At 38.4% G+C, this 15,321-nt stretch overlaps 1 protein-coding gene across 7 annotated transcripts in view; it reads right to left on the bottom strand.

Annotated features, from left to right (window-relative positions):
- ANK3 (ankyrin 3) overlaps positions 1-15,321 on the bottom strand; it is a 641,190-nt gene that overhangs the window by 429,618 nt on the left and 196,251 nt on the right. Inside the window, exon 2 of one of the 7 annotated variants that reach the window (XM_048218874.2) lies at positions 13,882-14,038. The exons of the other annotated variants lie outside the window; for them this stretch is intronic. Within the exon in view, the coding sequence (XP_048074831.1) occupies positions 13,882-13,884 (3 nt within the window). The 5' untranslated portion in view covers positions 13,885-14,038. The remainder of the gene's footprint in view (positions 1-13,881; positions 14,039-15,321) is intronic. 7 annotated transcript variants of the gene reach the window in all.

The following is a 15,321-nucleotide window of genomic DNA, read 5'->3' as shown; positions in this document are numbered from 1 at the left end:
GTTTGGGGGAAAAGTAAGAAGAGCTAACAAATACAAGGCATGAGATAAGGCTAGGATACAGCAGATGCTGGTAGGCCATGGAAAGGAATTTCACTTGACAGAGGGGAGTGGCCGACTGCAAGTCAGAAATCATGAGATGTATTTTGGGGCAGCTGACGGAGTAAAGGTGAAGAAATGGCAAGGGGCTATAGATGGATGGAGAGGAATTAATGACCAACAATAAGAGCCCTAAGAGGGGGCAGCAGAAACAGGGAAAGGAGGAGGAGGAGATCAGACCAAGAGAAGGTAAGGAAGAATCAACAAATTTTGGTTACTGATTGAGTGGTCAAACAGGACTCCTGGGATTTTAAATTAAATGACTTGCCACGTTCGGAGTAGAGAAGTTGGAATTTTTAGGTAAAGACCATCAGTTCAGTTTTGGACTATAATGGATTTGAGACTTTGTTGGTAGTTTCAAGTTGAGCTTCCCAGGAAGAAACTAGATGTATAGATTTGAAAATCTAAAACTATTTTGGGTTGAGTGTATAGATGTGAGAACTATTTTCACACACCAAGGTGGTAGTTAAGCCATGGGGGTGGATAAAATTACACACACAGAGTATACAGTGAGACTAGATTCTCAAACACAAAGCTGGGGAATATAACATTTTAAAGTTGGCCGAGCAAGAGGATAGTGGACCCTGATCGCCCACCACCCCCTCTATGTTACCATCAATGATCAGCACATGTCAGTCATAATTCTTGTCCCCTGCTAGTAAACTGGATATTCACGGACCCGACTAAGGCCAAAGAAAAGTATGGTAGGAGACTTTTGGGAAATTCTTCCTTGGTTGAAGAGAGGAAAGAATCTGACCTTTAATGAAATTGCTGGACTAATGTATCAACCAGATCTGAGGTCTGTGCAGCTTTGTAGACTTCAAGCTATGCGAGAAAATAGTGGTCTTTCATGTGTGAGCCAGACTGAGTCAGGGTTTCTGTTACTTGAAGTAGAAAACACCCAGACCTGATAAAAGGTATCACTGGAGATGGAAGGAAATCATTAGAATGGAAATAGGAAGAGTGTGCTGTTATTGAAACCAAGAGGGAAAAAAAAAGCTTCAATATGGAAAGACAAGCACAAGAAATATTATCTGATCTAGGCATCATTTGTACATATATATGATTATTTGATTGATATATAGTACTATATACATCCACATAGGCGCTCTTCCTCTTTTGATCATTGTATTTTATCAAAACATATAATAATAATAAAATACCAAATATTTACTCGTTCTCTCCCTAACGTCTAACCTGATGCCTGTCATTATGTAAGTCTGCAGGAGGGTAAATAAAAACTGGTTCCAATTGAGTGTCATTTTAGGCTTCATTTTAAAAATTTGATCAGTTTTATTTTTAATTAGTTACTATGGGAGATGGCCTCTCGATTACCTTCAATTAAGACACACTTTAAAATGTAGGAATCTTGGGGAGCCTGGGTGGCTCAGTTGGCTAAGCGTCCAACTCTTGGTTTTGGCTCAGGTCGTGATCTCAGGGTTTTGAGACTGAGCCCCACATTGGGCTCCGCGCTCAGGGCAGAGTCTGCTTGAGAGTGTTTGAGACTCTCTTGCCCTCCCCTCTGCCCCTCCCACCCCATGCTCTCTCTCTAAACAAATAAACCTTTACGAAATAATAAAATGAAACGTAGGAATCTTGACACTTGTGTCATGATTTCACATTTTAAGTACTCCTACTTAAAGTTAATATTATTACATAGATTTGACGTCATAAATACATAGGTAGGTACAGACTAATGCAAACAGTGACCTTACCATTCTAAAACATCACCACAGGATAAGATTAATTCTACTGGGATTAGCAAAGATATTTATAAGCCTAGATTCATCTAGCTTTAAAAGAACTGAGAAACCTTAATGCTTTCTCCAAAGAATCAGAAATAGCAGAAAGCAGAAAGAAACCTGTTCCTCATTCTTTTGTAAGAGAGAGAACCCACTATTTCCTATAAGAAATATCCACAAAGTGGCCCAAGGCCGTATCAACAGCAAATCGCAATGGGCTTATAGTACAGACTGATGGGGCAATTTTAAGAAGTTCTATCTAAAGCTTTACCAACCAAAACTAACACTTCGATGTCAATTCCTATAAAATTATGCTAAAACCCCTACGGTTAAGCTTCTTGCATCGGCTATAGAACCTGACTATTCCAAGTGTGGTCCACAGACCAGCACCACTGACACCGCCTGCGATCGTGTTGAAAAGCATATCTGTGGGCTCCACCCAGACCTACGGATTCAGAATCTGCACACTGACAAGATCCTTAAATGCTTGGTAGACACATGACTGTTTGAGAAGCATAATTCTGGAATATTCTCCATTCGACCTCTTGCTTAAGTTCTCATTGAAACAATACACAGCCCATGACTCATGGTATCTCATCTAAAATTCTAGTGCAGGGCTCAATTGTTCACTGCGCACGTGGGGTTCCAGCAAAAAGCAAAAGTCCAACAGTCTGATTCAAAATCAAACAAAACATGATAGCTAACTTCTTATGAAGTAGTGCGAAAAACACTGGGTATGATTTTTAATACTTAGATTAAAAAGGAAATTCTACAATCTTACTGCAAATTCCAATATGGTAAAGGGAGGAGAAGGAATAATAAGTTTGCAATTATATAATTATAACACGGAGTGGGGCAAAGACTATTAAAAGACATGGAGATTCAAGCAGAGAGGCAACCATTAGTTAGGGTTCTTTAGAAGACTCCAGAGGCTTGTCTTTAATAATTAACTTATCTTTGCAAATCCCTGTTCCAAAAGGCATGTAATAGGTGTTCTTATAGCTGATGTAATCTGAATTAAGGACAAATCCCCCAGTGTATCTGTGTTTCATTTTTTTCTTCCTTTCTTCCCCACCTCCCGGCCCCATGATTTCAAGAGCAAAACTGCCTGCTCTCATTTAAAGAAAAAAAAAAATTTTTTTAAGTAAACTCTACCCCCCACTCAAAACAAATCATCTTTAAAAACAAGCAAGGCAAAATTAAATGTATTCTACTCCCTATTTCTTTATAATTATGATTTCTTCATAATTAGAAACCTGCATTGTATGCCATCTCTGGGGAAATCTAATCTCACTTTTCTCCAAAATGACTTTACGAAGGAAATCTTCCATATGAACATTAGCTTTCCTTTTTATTGTAGCTCAATTTATTCAATTTTAATTACTCTAAAGGCAAGACAGCCTTCCCTTCAACATAAGAGACATGTTGCACTCCTATTTGGTATCTCTTATACGGTATTTTGAGACCAAAAAAAAAAAAAAAAAAAGATCCTAACTTACAGAAGAGAAAAATGCAAGGCATGGCGAGGCCGAAGTGTTTGGCTAGCAGGTAGCTCAGAGGTAGCTAGGGGAATAGGATCTGGGTCGTCAACGTCTCCTCCATTTGTACCACATCTTTCCTTATCATTTACAAACACTCAGCTAGACCACCACAATGTTTTCTGAGAAAGGACTTCACACAGGAAGAATATAACACAGGCTTTGGGGGGGAAAAAAGAAAAGAATGGTCCAAGTGATTTGAAATAAACGTGCACCTGATACCAGTTCTCTCAATGGCATTCTCAGGGTGATGGCGGTTGCTCTGGTATTTACTTACATTTAAAAATGCTCCATCCCAAAGGCCAACGACAGATAACACACAAAATGAAGTCCTAGGAAGCCCCGTGGACAGATTTTGCTCTTCTGAGTTTGTGATAGAAACGAACATAACAATGATACAGCAAAATCTTAGAGGGGAACTCAACACCTGCATGATCAATCTTTTAAACTTTGGGTTTTTTTTGGGGGGGGGTTGCTTTGGTATTCCTACACACAGCTCTCGAGGTTCTTCTAAAGAACAGTGAGAAGGCTCCTTTGCTTGGGATTTTGTGTCATAATAGTCATCTACTAAAAGTGTTCAGTTAATTAGCACGGCAGCTGTCGATTTTAAGTCAGAAGTTCAGGTCCCCTCATGGCTTGAACCCCCCGGGTGATCTGACGCCCGGCCGAAATCACAGCACAGGGATTAAGGTGCACCAGGCAAGCACAATGGACGCCGCAAGACAAATATGGTTGTTGTAAGTCAGCAATAAGATTTCACCCCTGTAGCTCAGACAATAGAACCTTCCAGCATCTCTCAGTTAAACAAAATATTTTTTAGAGATTTTATCTGCGGTTGTGTCTTGCCCTCCGGGAAACATTCGTTATCACTTCAGACTCCTGACAATCCACCCACAATCCCTACCTCCAAACTGTCTCTCAACCCCTTTGCTTCTCCTGCTTTCTCCCAAGCCTCTTTCGCATCTCTCCCTCTCTACCCCCAGACCCTCCCCTCCTCTGTCCTTGAACTGTTGCTCTTCGCACACTCCCGTGTACAGTAGCTCAGGAGAATTTCCTAAGAAAATAAACTCGCATTTACAAAGCACTGTTTGTGACGTGCCGCTCTTTAGATATGTTGAATCTGGGTATATTACTGCTTTGCAGAGAGGATTTGGGAATGAAACTGCAAATCTGAGGTTAGCTTATTTTTATATTTAACAATAAATTTTGCAATGCACACATAAACCCTTGTTCAACATTCTATCCCATTCCATTTTCTTTAACTGACTTGCCTGATTTTGCCAGGTAGACTGCCACTCAAAACACTAGTTATCATTGTGCGCTATTAAAAAACCAAATTTCCATGTGGACAATAAAATATATTTATAAAAAGATCAATATAGCCATGTTAAGGATAAAGATTAGAAGCATTTCACACTGACCCAATGAAAACGATTGATTTCAATGAACATATGCTTGTCACATCAAGTGTTTTAAACAAGCTAGTCGCATTATCTTCTCAGTCACAGTAAAGTGGCAGTTCTCTTGACTACTGCTCATTTATTCGTTGTTATAGTCAAAGTCCCTGTTATATGGTCCTCCCGGATGTTGCAAGAAAGGCAGATTAAGACGCGTCCCTGCCCTCACAGGGTCCAGCAGCCTAGACAGGTTTATAAAAATTAGTATCCTAGTTACCTGACAAAAACAAATGGTCTCCTTCCAAAAGGCCATGAATAAAGTCATACAAATGATTTCTGAAAAGCCATGGAGATCTTGCACCATGCAACAAGAAATTTAGTTAGCTCCTATCCAGCAGCACCTGGAGACCTGTGAGCAGCATTCCTCAGTCTTCTATGAGGAATATCATAGGACTTCTAGTTCCAGTTACATACACGTGTTTCTATACACACGTTTTCATAAATAGAAAGGAAAAGAAACTAAAACACTCAGCTCTTAAAAACTATACAATTCATGAGACATTAGAAATGTCCTAATCAAGGAGTCAAACAAATATCCAAATAGTATCAATTTGGTTTGACCTTTTCTGTCCGGATTCAATTGTGAGACACACGGAGGAAAAACACCAGTTTAATAAAAGCTACTGAAAACAAAACGTTCCCCCAATGCTGCTACGTCCTCCCCTCCTAGGTTCGGCCCGCAGTGTGCACGTGCGGCCTGTAGAGAAGCCAGACGCGAGAGCATCTGAATGCTGGGGTTCTGAGGGACTAGGCCAAAGACAGCACAACGCGGAGCGTGGCCCAGTTTAGCGGGATATTTTAAGCTCAATTTATTATCTTATTAGTAAAAAAAAAAAAAAAAATCTCAAATATACAGAACGTGTACGGAGTTGCATCGTTCATCGGTGAAGCTAAGCTATGGGTGCACCGTGGTTCTCAGCATAAAACCAGTCTCGTTTTGGCTAGGCTGCTCACAATCCCTCCCACACGGACACCTACGGAATTATTTTAAAGAATTCAGAAGCATCTTTCAGAAGCATCTAGGTTAACAAAATGCCACCTGTTATAAAACAGACAACTACATCATTTATCAAAAACAAAAGAGCTTGACTAAAGTACCTGAGTTGCTGCTCCATCCCTGATGAACCAGAAAAAGCTACAATGTTGTCTGATCTCCTCGCTGATAACACAACATGACAGACAGGGACGGAAGACCAAGCCTTGCATTGTGCGACTGGAGTAGTCCCCGGAAGAACGATCCCTGACCCCCATTCTTCTGCCCCCGTGCCTGTCCCCCAAATCTGTCTTATTAACTAGATTCTCACCAGAAGTGTTATGCATCTGGGTTTGGTGCCTGAATTTGGGGAGGGGGTAACACATCAAGCCGCTGCCAATCACACATATCCAACCTCGAATGAATCTTTCAGCTTTTTTTGGAGAGCATGAGCTAAGCATGATGAAGAAACAAGAGTTTCAATTTGTGGGAAGGAACTGGGGATATATTTGAAACACAGATAAACTGAGGATACCACATACCTTGTGCACAGAAGAAAAAAAGTTGGTGGGGGGGATGGAAATACAGAAAAGGTGGGAGAGTCCCAAAAAGCTATTCAAGTGACACCATCCCCAGGCCCCACCAGCACAGGAAGTGCAAGCACTGGGATCTCACACCCGAAAACAGAGCAAGGTATGGAGACGACAGAGCAAGCCTAGAGCAGTGACTCTCACAGACGGTAAGGGGATCCCCAGCACAGACACAACTGGGATAGTTTTCAGCAGATTCCCAGGCTCTGCCCCATCCCCACACAACCAGAATCTCTACCAGGGAGTCTGAGGAATCTGCATTTTATAACAAGTACCTCGGGTGATCCCTACAGTGCCAAAGTTTAAAAACCACTGTTCTAGAAGGGTTTAGCACCTCTTCTTGAAGGACTAACGTAGTCACCTTGTAGGCCCTCTGCACACATACATAATACAGCACTTCTCAATTAGATAATTGACTGCAGCAATTTCATCCCTTTATTAAGCAAATATTATGATTTGAAAATGCTATCTACCTTGAGAGATGCAAAAACCATATAAATATTCTGCCTTCCAGGACTTTACAGTCTCAATTTAATAATGTAATCATTCTGGGTCACTAAGAAGAGTCAATGAAGAACACTATCAAAAAAATATATATTCAAAATTATTCTTTACCAGTACATGAATTCTCTGCAAGTCCAAATCAATCCATTTCTGAGAGCTCTGACTTTAAGGGAAGCCAAGGCGGAAGGGGGTGGGAGGGCAGGGCATTGAGAGCAGACAGGAGGTAGGGGGAGAGGACAAGGTTTAGATATCAGTGCTGAGCACTCAATCTAATCTACGTCCTAGCTGAATGAGAACTATATTACAGGAACTCCCTTGCTCAAGGGGAGTGCATTTTTCTTTCCATATCGTAAACCTTAGTGCTGTCAAAGGAGAATGTATTTCTTCACCTAAGGGACAGCACTTCAAAATGAAGAGCAGTCCTTTAGAAGAGGACATGTTTCAGATGTCATCCTGGATGACTAGAGAAGATCTTAATTCAACCAAACTAATGAACAGAAAATGCTTTAGCTAAAACTTTTGACTAGTTAGAAAAGTCTTAGCTCAAGCAACAAAGCCTCAAGCACGAGCTGTCGGTAACCAAAGTACCAGAGCTGAGTTCAGGAGATCACAGCCATACTCAAAACTCTCCGACCACAAGATGCAAACACCTACTCTTCCTTCCTTAGAACTAGCACACTAGCAAAGAGAAGACAAGAAGAACCTACAAAATTCACAATAGGTTCTGAAAAGTAGAGAGTTCATACAGAAGATAACACATAGCTTCAGAGTTATGCAGACCTGACTTATATCCTGGATCTTCCATGTTCTAGTACTGTGACCTTGGGCTTCAGTTTCTTCAGCTGTGAAATGGGATATTAATGGCACACACTACAAAACTGTTACAAAGATTGTACGAAATATCTACATAAAATATTTGGCACGGGGCCTGGGTGCCTCAGTCAGTTAAGCGTCTGCCTTTGGCTGTCAGGTCATGATCTCAGGGTCCCAGGATCGAGCCCCACATTGGGCTCTCTGCTCAGTGGGGAGCCTGCTTCTCCCTCTCCCTCCTGCTCGTGTTCTCTTTCTCAAAGAAATAAATAAAATCTTTAAAAAAATTTTTGGCAGAATATTTGGCACTAAAGAAGGCCCTCTGGTTAACTAATATAATTACAACTTTATTGGCTTATTATACATATTTATTAGAAATTATATACACATGCTTAAGTATGTAGCCTTATATATGTAACTTTATATATTTGAAAGTTCGTATTCACTTTTACTCAAGTATACAGACAATCTGCAAACAGGTTGATTAAGCTTCAGTTGACATGTTGCTCTTTAAACTTATTAAATTTAGTTTTTATTATTAGAGATCTTTGACATACAAAGAGCAAATTTTTGAATAAATGTCATGAGTCAAAGAAACCTAAAAATTAAGGGAGTCCAACTTATAAATATAGATCTGACAGAACTCACTATGAAGGTCTTAACAAAGGGAGCAACCACCAGTTACCATCATTAGTGAAATAGCAGTGATGACATACTTTGATCATTTCCTACACATAAGAACTATGAAAGCACTTATATGGATTGTCTCACTAAATCCTCATAACAATTTCGTAAGGCCAAGGTCCATTATCATCATTTTACAGATCAGGAAACTTGGGCTTCTCAAAGTCATGCAAATTTTCTGAGATCACATGCAAGAACAGCAATTTGGGTCTACTCAATGTGAACCTGAAGCCTGTGTTCTTGACCAGCAAGCTCTACTGCTTAAAATCTGAAACTGAAACTCAGTATCTCCAAATCCGCTGCTCATTCCATGTGCTATGGAGCCTGGGATAGGCACTATCAATATAATTCACCTTATTAGAAACCAGAGTCAAAAATCCCATTAGATTTCCCATTCTCCTTTTAAAGTCTCCCCACTTCTACTATGAGACTAGGCCAGAATAAGGGCCTAGTTGCATTTCCCTTGTTCCCCAGGTGTCCAGTGCCCCAGGCAATATTTCCAGGTGAGATGCCCATCCAAGGTTAAAACACTCCTCTGATGGTACCCACTGGAACTATCATTTGGTTGGGTGACAGTGAGTCTTACATTATCCTTTCCAGATAATGGGATACCTTAATTCCATTCTATTACACATTTCAAAAAAGCCCATAAAGAATGATCCTGATAGTGATAATTTCATACATTATGACTAGAAGTAGATGAGATGCTGAATTGAAATATCAAAACAAGGACAACACAACGAATCTACCAGAGTTTGTAAGCAAACCAAACCCCCACCATGTTTTCCGGTGTTCTATTTTACTCCTAAGTGATATGTATTAGATGCTCATCCAAAACCCAAATACGTGAACTTTTAATATAAAAATGGAAGGAAAATTTTGATGGATCACGATCCATGTGGCAAGTCCGTGTAACTAAAAGCTCTCTAGTGTGAAGATATCTGCTCACAACGGGGCAGTGTGTGGACAGCGGGTTCCATCTGGCTGGTCATTCACAGTTTATGACAAATATGGGGAACACAGCTTTCTTTATGCATGGTAAGGGTCCACTCTGCTTCCCATATTCCAGACATCAATTAATTGAAGTTGACCACTCACTCTAAAGGATTTAATTACAATAAAGATTTAATGAGCAGGAAAAGGCAATTATTTTTTTCTGAAAAGAAACTACTTTTAAATATATACAGTAAGTTAGAGACAGTACCAGAGGGGAGGTGGGTAAGGGGATGGGTGAAATAGGGGATGGGGATTTTAAGGAGTGCACTTGTCATGATGAGCACTGGGTGATGTATGGAATTGTTGAACCACTATATTGTGCACCAGAAATTAACACTGTATGTTACTGATGTTGGAATTAAAATTAAAACTTTAAAAATTAGGGGCGCCTGGGTGGCTCAGTCGTTTAGCGTCTGCCTTCGGCTCAGGGCGTGATCCTGGCGTTATGGGATCGAGCCCCACATCAGGTTCCTCGGCTGGGAGCCTGCTTCTTCCTCTCCCACTCCCCCTGCTTGTGTTTCCTCTCTCTCTGGCTGTCTCTCTGTGTCAATTAAATAAATAAAATCTTTAAAGAAAAAAAAAAACTTTAAAAATTATAGTAAGATGTCCACTTGAAGAATGGACTGAAATGACGTTAGTTACTAAACAAATGTGGTTGAGATACCGAGAGGATCTATCAAAGCCTCATCTGTGAGGTATTTTTGTTGAAAATACTAAAACTGAATGTAGTAAATCCTTTAGACCCAACTTCTAGTTTTCAAGTCTGGGGGAATAGAGTAACAAATTAAAGGATACCAGCAAAAGAAACCAGAAAAATGCAGAGTATAGAATATTCTACAGGATGCTTGACCAAGTTTCATCAACAAGTCAATGGCAAGAAAAAGTAAGAGGAAGGAGGAGAAGGAATTATTCTGAATTTTAAAAACCTTGAGTGATACAACCAAATGCAACAAGTGGAAACTGGTTTGAACTGGAGTCAAACAAACTAGCTACAGAAAGTCATTTTGAGCCACTGGAGAATTTTGGGCATAGACTAAGGTATTAGAGTCTATGAAGGAATGATTATGAAGTTTCCCGGTGTGATAATATTTTAGTTATGTAAGCAAAGGTCCCCTTTCCTTGACATGCATGTTGAAGTATTTAGGAATAAATGACAGGTCTAAGATTTGTTTTAAAATAGGTCATTAAACGCCTCCAAAGACAGCACAGTAATTACAGCAAAATGTTGGCAATTGATAAATCTGTGATGATATTTAGTTAATTCTCTCCTGTGTATGATGAAATTCATAGTGAGAAGTTTTACCTTTTAAAGAGAATCTAAGAATGCTAGATGTATAAAACTATTGTATACTGTTTTGAATTGACATGAATTATAAAATGCATGATTGCTGAAAATTTTAACATGAAAGATACATAAAATTATGCTTTTGAAAAAACTGACATTTTACTCAAATTCATTTATATATCATTTGACTAAAAGTTTGTTAAACGTTAACCATTCGTTTTGCCTACCAAGATATATTTTCCTTTAGTTTGTCTTCAACATTTTAATACATGAGGGCTAATCATTGTTCAAATGAAGTATTAGCTATTCTGCTTGGAAAATCACAAGGGAAATGCAACTAAGAGTTATCACGATTATGAATTAAACATTATATTTACTGACATTTCCAAACGTAATGGTAGCTATTTGCTATGCCATATCTATAGTTACTTAGGATGCCAAGTCTGTCACAGTTAGAGGCAGGGTCTAGAGGTACAGTAAATGTCCTAATTATCTCCCAACTTCAACTCACTCACAATCTTCCAGTTTCTTTTAGATGCCAAGATTTAGTATTTACATTAGAAAACTCCAAAATGACTTAGAATTTTTAGAAAAAAAGTCTTCCAATTTAATAAAATTTCAACTTTGTTATTTCCAACCACAACTGAAAAATATATTCTAATTCCAAACAGACTGAGTAACCTATCTTGATTTACACAGTGAAAAGGTGAAGATCACTTGGGATAGGCTCAAACTTGTCCAGTCAGACCTCAAAAACAACCTGCTTCTACAGCCACCTGGGTCAAGTTTCTTCATCCAATTAAGTAACTATTCGTAGTCATAGTAGACCCTAAAATCCATTCCTCAGAGGCCCACAACAGAGCATAAAAGAAACTGGGTGATTATTTCAGGTTTCCACATGTAAACATTAAACTGATGAGAACACTCACTGTCATAGCAAAAAATCAAATATAATTATTTACTTCTCATCCAGTGGCATTATTTGAATGATAAAGGAAGTATCCTACAGAGTAGCTTGGTCACCATCAGAACCGTTTACATGAGTATACAACACACTGCAGACAAAAGTCACTCAAGGAAATTTCAGAGTGGCTCTGGAAAGCTCCCCCAACATCAACAACTCTGGCTATTCCTGAATTTCTAATAAAGAGAAAGACACAACTAGGGCAGTGCTAGGACATAAGATGATATAGTGTGAACCATATATTCCAAACAAACATAATTTACCGATATTTTAAGTTATCATCAAGCTTCTTGGAGGGTTCTAAAGAACATCTGATTTCCCCAAAGACCAAAGGCTCTGGATTTCTGCAGCTCCGTGATGCAGGCCTGATTTTGCTTCTAATCAGAACTGAAAACTTTTGACTAGGAATGCCCTAGTGAAATCTACGATAGTAGGAACTGATAATGACATTTATTGGGTCTAAGCATAATGTTGATGGAGATTGATTTCTGATAAATAAAACATCAATAAAATTTACAAGATACAAGATGAACTAAAGGTTCAGAGGTCTAAGGTTCATGACTTATTCTCTCAGGTACTTCCTAAGTATATCAGTGTGAAAATATGCATATTTCAAGAGAAAGCCTGTATGGAATATTTTTCTCATAATAAAAACAACAACCACCCACCAAGAATTTATATTTAAATAACTTTCCTGTTCTAATTTTTAGTCAAAGTGAAAAAATAATAATTCTTAACAGAAAGAAATGGCCAGCTAACGAACTGAACTCCAAAAAACAGAGCTGTCATTAGACTTAACTCTTAACTGTTTTTATGTCCTATTTTTTTTCAAGGATATTTCTCATTACTAGTAAACAAGTTACATTGTAAATGGTAAGATAATATTCTACTTATTTATAAATCAGAGGTCCCCTATTTGTGATATGTAAAAGATAACATTTCATTGAGAAAATAACCACCATTTTAAAAATGAGATTTATTCACATATCCATCAAGCATTTAGAAATTGGCTGTTTGAAGTGTCAGATATACAAAACTTGGTGCCTTCAGAGGAGATTTGTTTTCTAGTAAAGTAATCATCCCCAAAGATTGTCACAGCAGCATAACACTTAAGAATTAAAGGAATCATCTTCAAATAGCTGTCATCTAAACATACCCTTCTAGAAAAAAATAAAATTGATCAGCATTTGCAATACCTTTAACGTTGAGCCCCTCTGGAGTAACATTTCTAAAGGTAATGATAATATATCTATTCTTTTATCCCAGATAAAGCTATAAGACGACCGATAAATTCAGGTACTTCTTAAGTATGTCAATGTGAAAATACACTTATGCATATTTCAAGAGAAAGCCTGTACGGAATATTTGTTTTCTCATAATAAAAACAACAACAACCCACCAAGAATTTATATTTAAATAACTTTTCTGGTCTAATTTTTAGTCAAAGTGAAAAAATAATAATTCTTAACAAAAAGAAATGGCCAGCTAACGAAGTGAGCTCCAAAAAACACAGAGGTGTCACTAGACTTAACTCTTAGAAATTAACAATGGAAATACATACAGGATTTAGCTGTAACAGTCCTATAATATTAAAAAGCTATTTAATATGTCAAAAGTCTTCAATGACAGTGTACCTTTTCAATAGTGAATCGAACAGAAATTCATATTCCTATTGAGCTTAAAATGCCTTCAGATTCCCTTCTAAATATAGATCTAATATTTGAATGTCTACCTAGTAAATATAGTCTTCAAATATTTAAAAAGAAAACTCCAATTACACTTCTTTAATTTAGAACTCTGAATTCCAAAAAAGGAATCTAATAATACTCTAGTCCTCAGACAACTATTAATTTAGTGTTTTACTTTGGCTGGGACTTTAGACCCTCCTCTGTCAGGCTAGAGTTTCTTTTGATGAGCTACACAGACCATCTAGTGACAATTATCACATTACCGTAGTATCACAATATTCTAAATTTCATTCCAAACTGACTATATATGAAATACAATGCACAGAAAATACCAACACCACCAAATCATTTTAGGCTTTTTTTTTTTTTTCAGTTGTCTCCCAAAAGCACATCCAACAGGCCTGCAAAGTGAATCTCCTTTTTCATTCTTTTAGCTGTGCCAACTGGAGAGGCTTATTAAATCAACACAGCTACTTTTGTTAGGAGGGGGATAAGGGAGTGAGTCCCCAGCTTGGTACCATGAGGTATGGTTAAAACGAACACCACACACTTACCATCTCTCTCAGAACATATACTCCAATAGTATCCACAGTACCTGCATCTCAGTATTTTTTTTAACTGCCTTGTTGAGCTTTAGTCCTTAAAATGACAACACGAGGAAGAGCCAGACCAGAAGCATAATGAGCAAGGCCCAATGCCATGTTCACTTACCTACAAAAAGAAAGAGCAAAGGTTTAAAAGGCTTTAATCACAATTATCTCCCCACATGTCTACTAATTAGCTTTGACTTAAAGCAGATTATGTGATAAAGAAAAAGACAAATATAACCTTGAGGCCTTTAATAACAACATCTGAAAACAGACAGTCCCTCCTCCCATGGACAAACTCGGACTTCTATAGCAGGCACAAGATAAGTGAATACAGAAGTGGAGTCACTCTTTTCTTTATGATGAGTTGATAAGTCAATTCCTCTACGGTGTGGTGACGAGCAGATACGGCAATAGAACAGCGAGAGACACAGCAACCGCTCGAGATCTGGAGGGGGTCTCCCCAGGCGGGCCCTAATGATCATTAGTAGATCAGTTGCAGCTCTCTCTTTATAGGATAAAATGGTGCTAGTTATTGCTGGGATTTTGCCAATGATCTCCTAGGCAACTGACAGCTTAAAAAGCCATAAATAGAGCAGCAAACACCATCATTTTGCCCTTATCCACTTCAGGGTGCACATCAGCAGGGGTACGTTTTAGCATGAGCGCTTCTCTTGTCTCAAAGCACAGGGGAAATGTCTAAAATACTGATGCACCAAGGACACAGAAGCAGTAAAAAAAAAAAAAAAAAAAAAAAAAAAAAAGAACCTAAATCAATGAGCTAGCTCTCTACACCTGAAATCATAATAAGAGCTCATATCTGGGCTATTCTCATGTGCCAAATACCAAAGCATCTAACATGGGCAAACTCATTTTGTTTTTAAAACAAGTCTTTCAGGCAAGGACTGGTACTATTCTCATTTTCTGTCAATCAGGAAGTGAAGAAACAGGAAATTTAGAAAACTTGCTCAAAGCCACATGGCCAGGAGTGACAAAGCTAGAATAAAGAGACGTATTTTCTATTATCAACTCAGATTTCACAGATTCCTGAGTCGAGACCTCAAGTTCTTTCCCTCATGGGATTCATGTTGACATGTTACTGAAAGAATGAGGAAGTCTGTAATTGTGCGCGTCAGAAAACATCAAAATGACAATATGGTTTTACAGCTGTTTGCTGTAAGACAAAGAACATCATTCCCTTAGAATAAAGTATTAACAATACAAGCTTGATAGAAATAAAATGCTTTGGTGGATCAAAGTTTGCAAGGATCAAATCATGATCTGTCCTTGGACTGGTTCTATAAAACTGGCCTATCTGTCCTTGGACTGGTTCTATAAAACAGGAAAGATCCTTCAGGGATTGTTCGTAGGATTGATACATGGTTTATTAAATGCCATGTAATATAT

This window comes from Ursus arctos, unplaced genomic scaffold, assembly GCF_023065955.2.
Source record: "Ursus arctos isolate Adak ecotype North America unplaced genomic scaffold, UrsArc2.0 scaffold_7, whole genome shotgun sequence".
NCBI lineage: Eukaryota > Metazoa > Chordata > Mammalia > Carnivora > Ursidae > Ursus > Ursus arctos.
The sequence above is the reverse complement of the archived record's forward strand: the minus strand, read 5'-3'. Positions and strand labels throughout refer to the sequence as shown.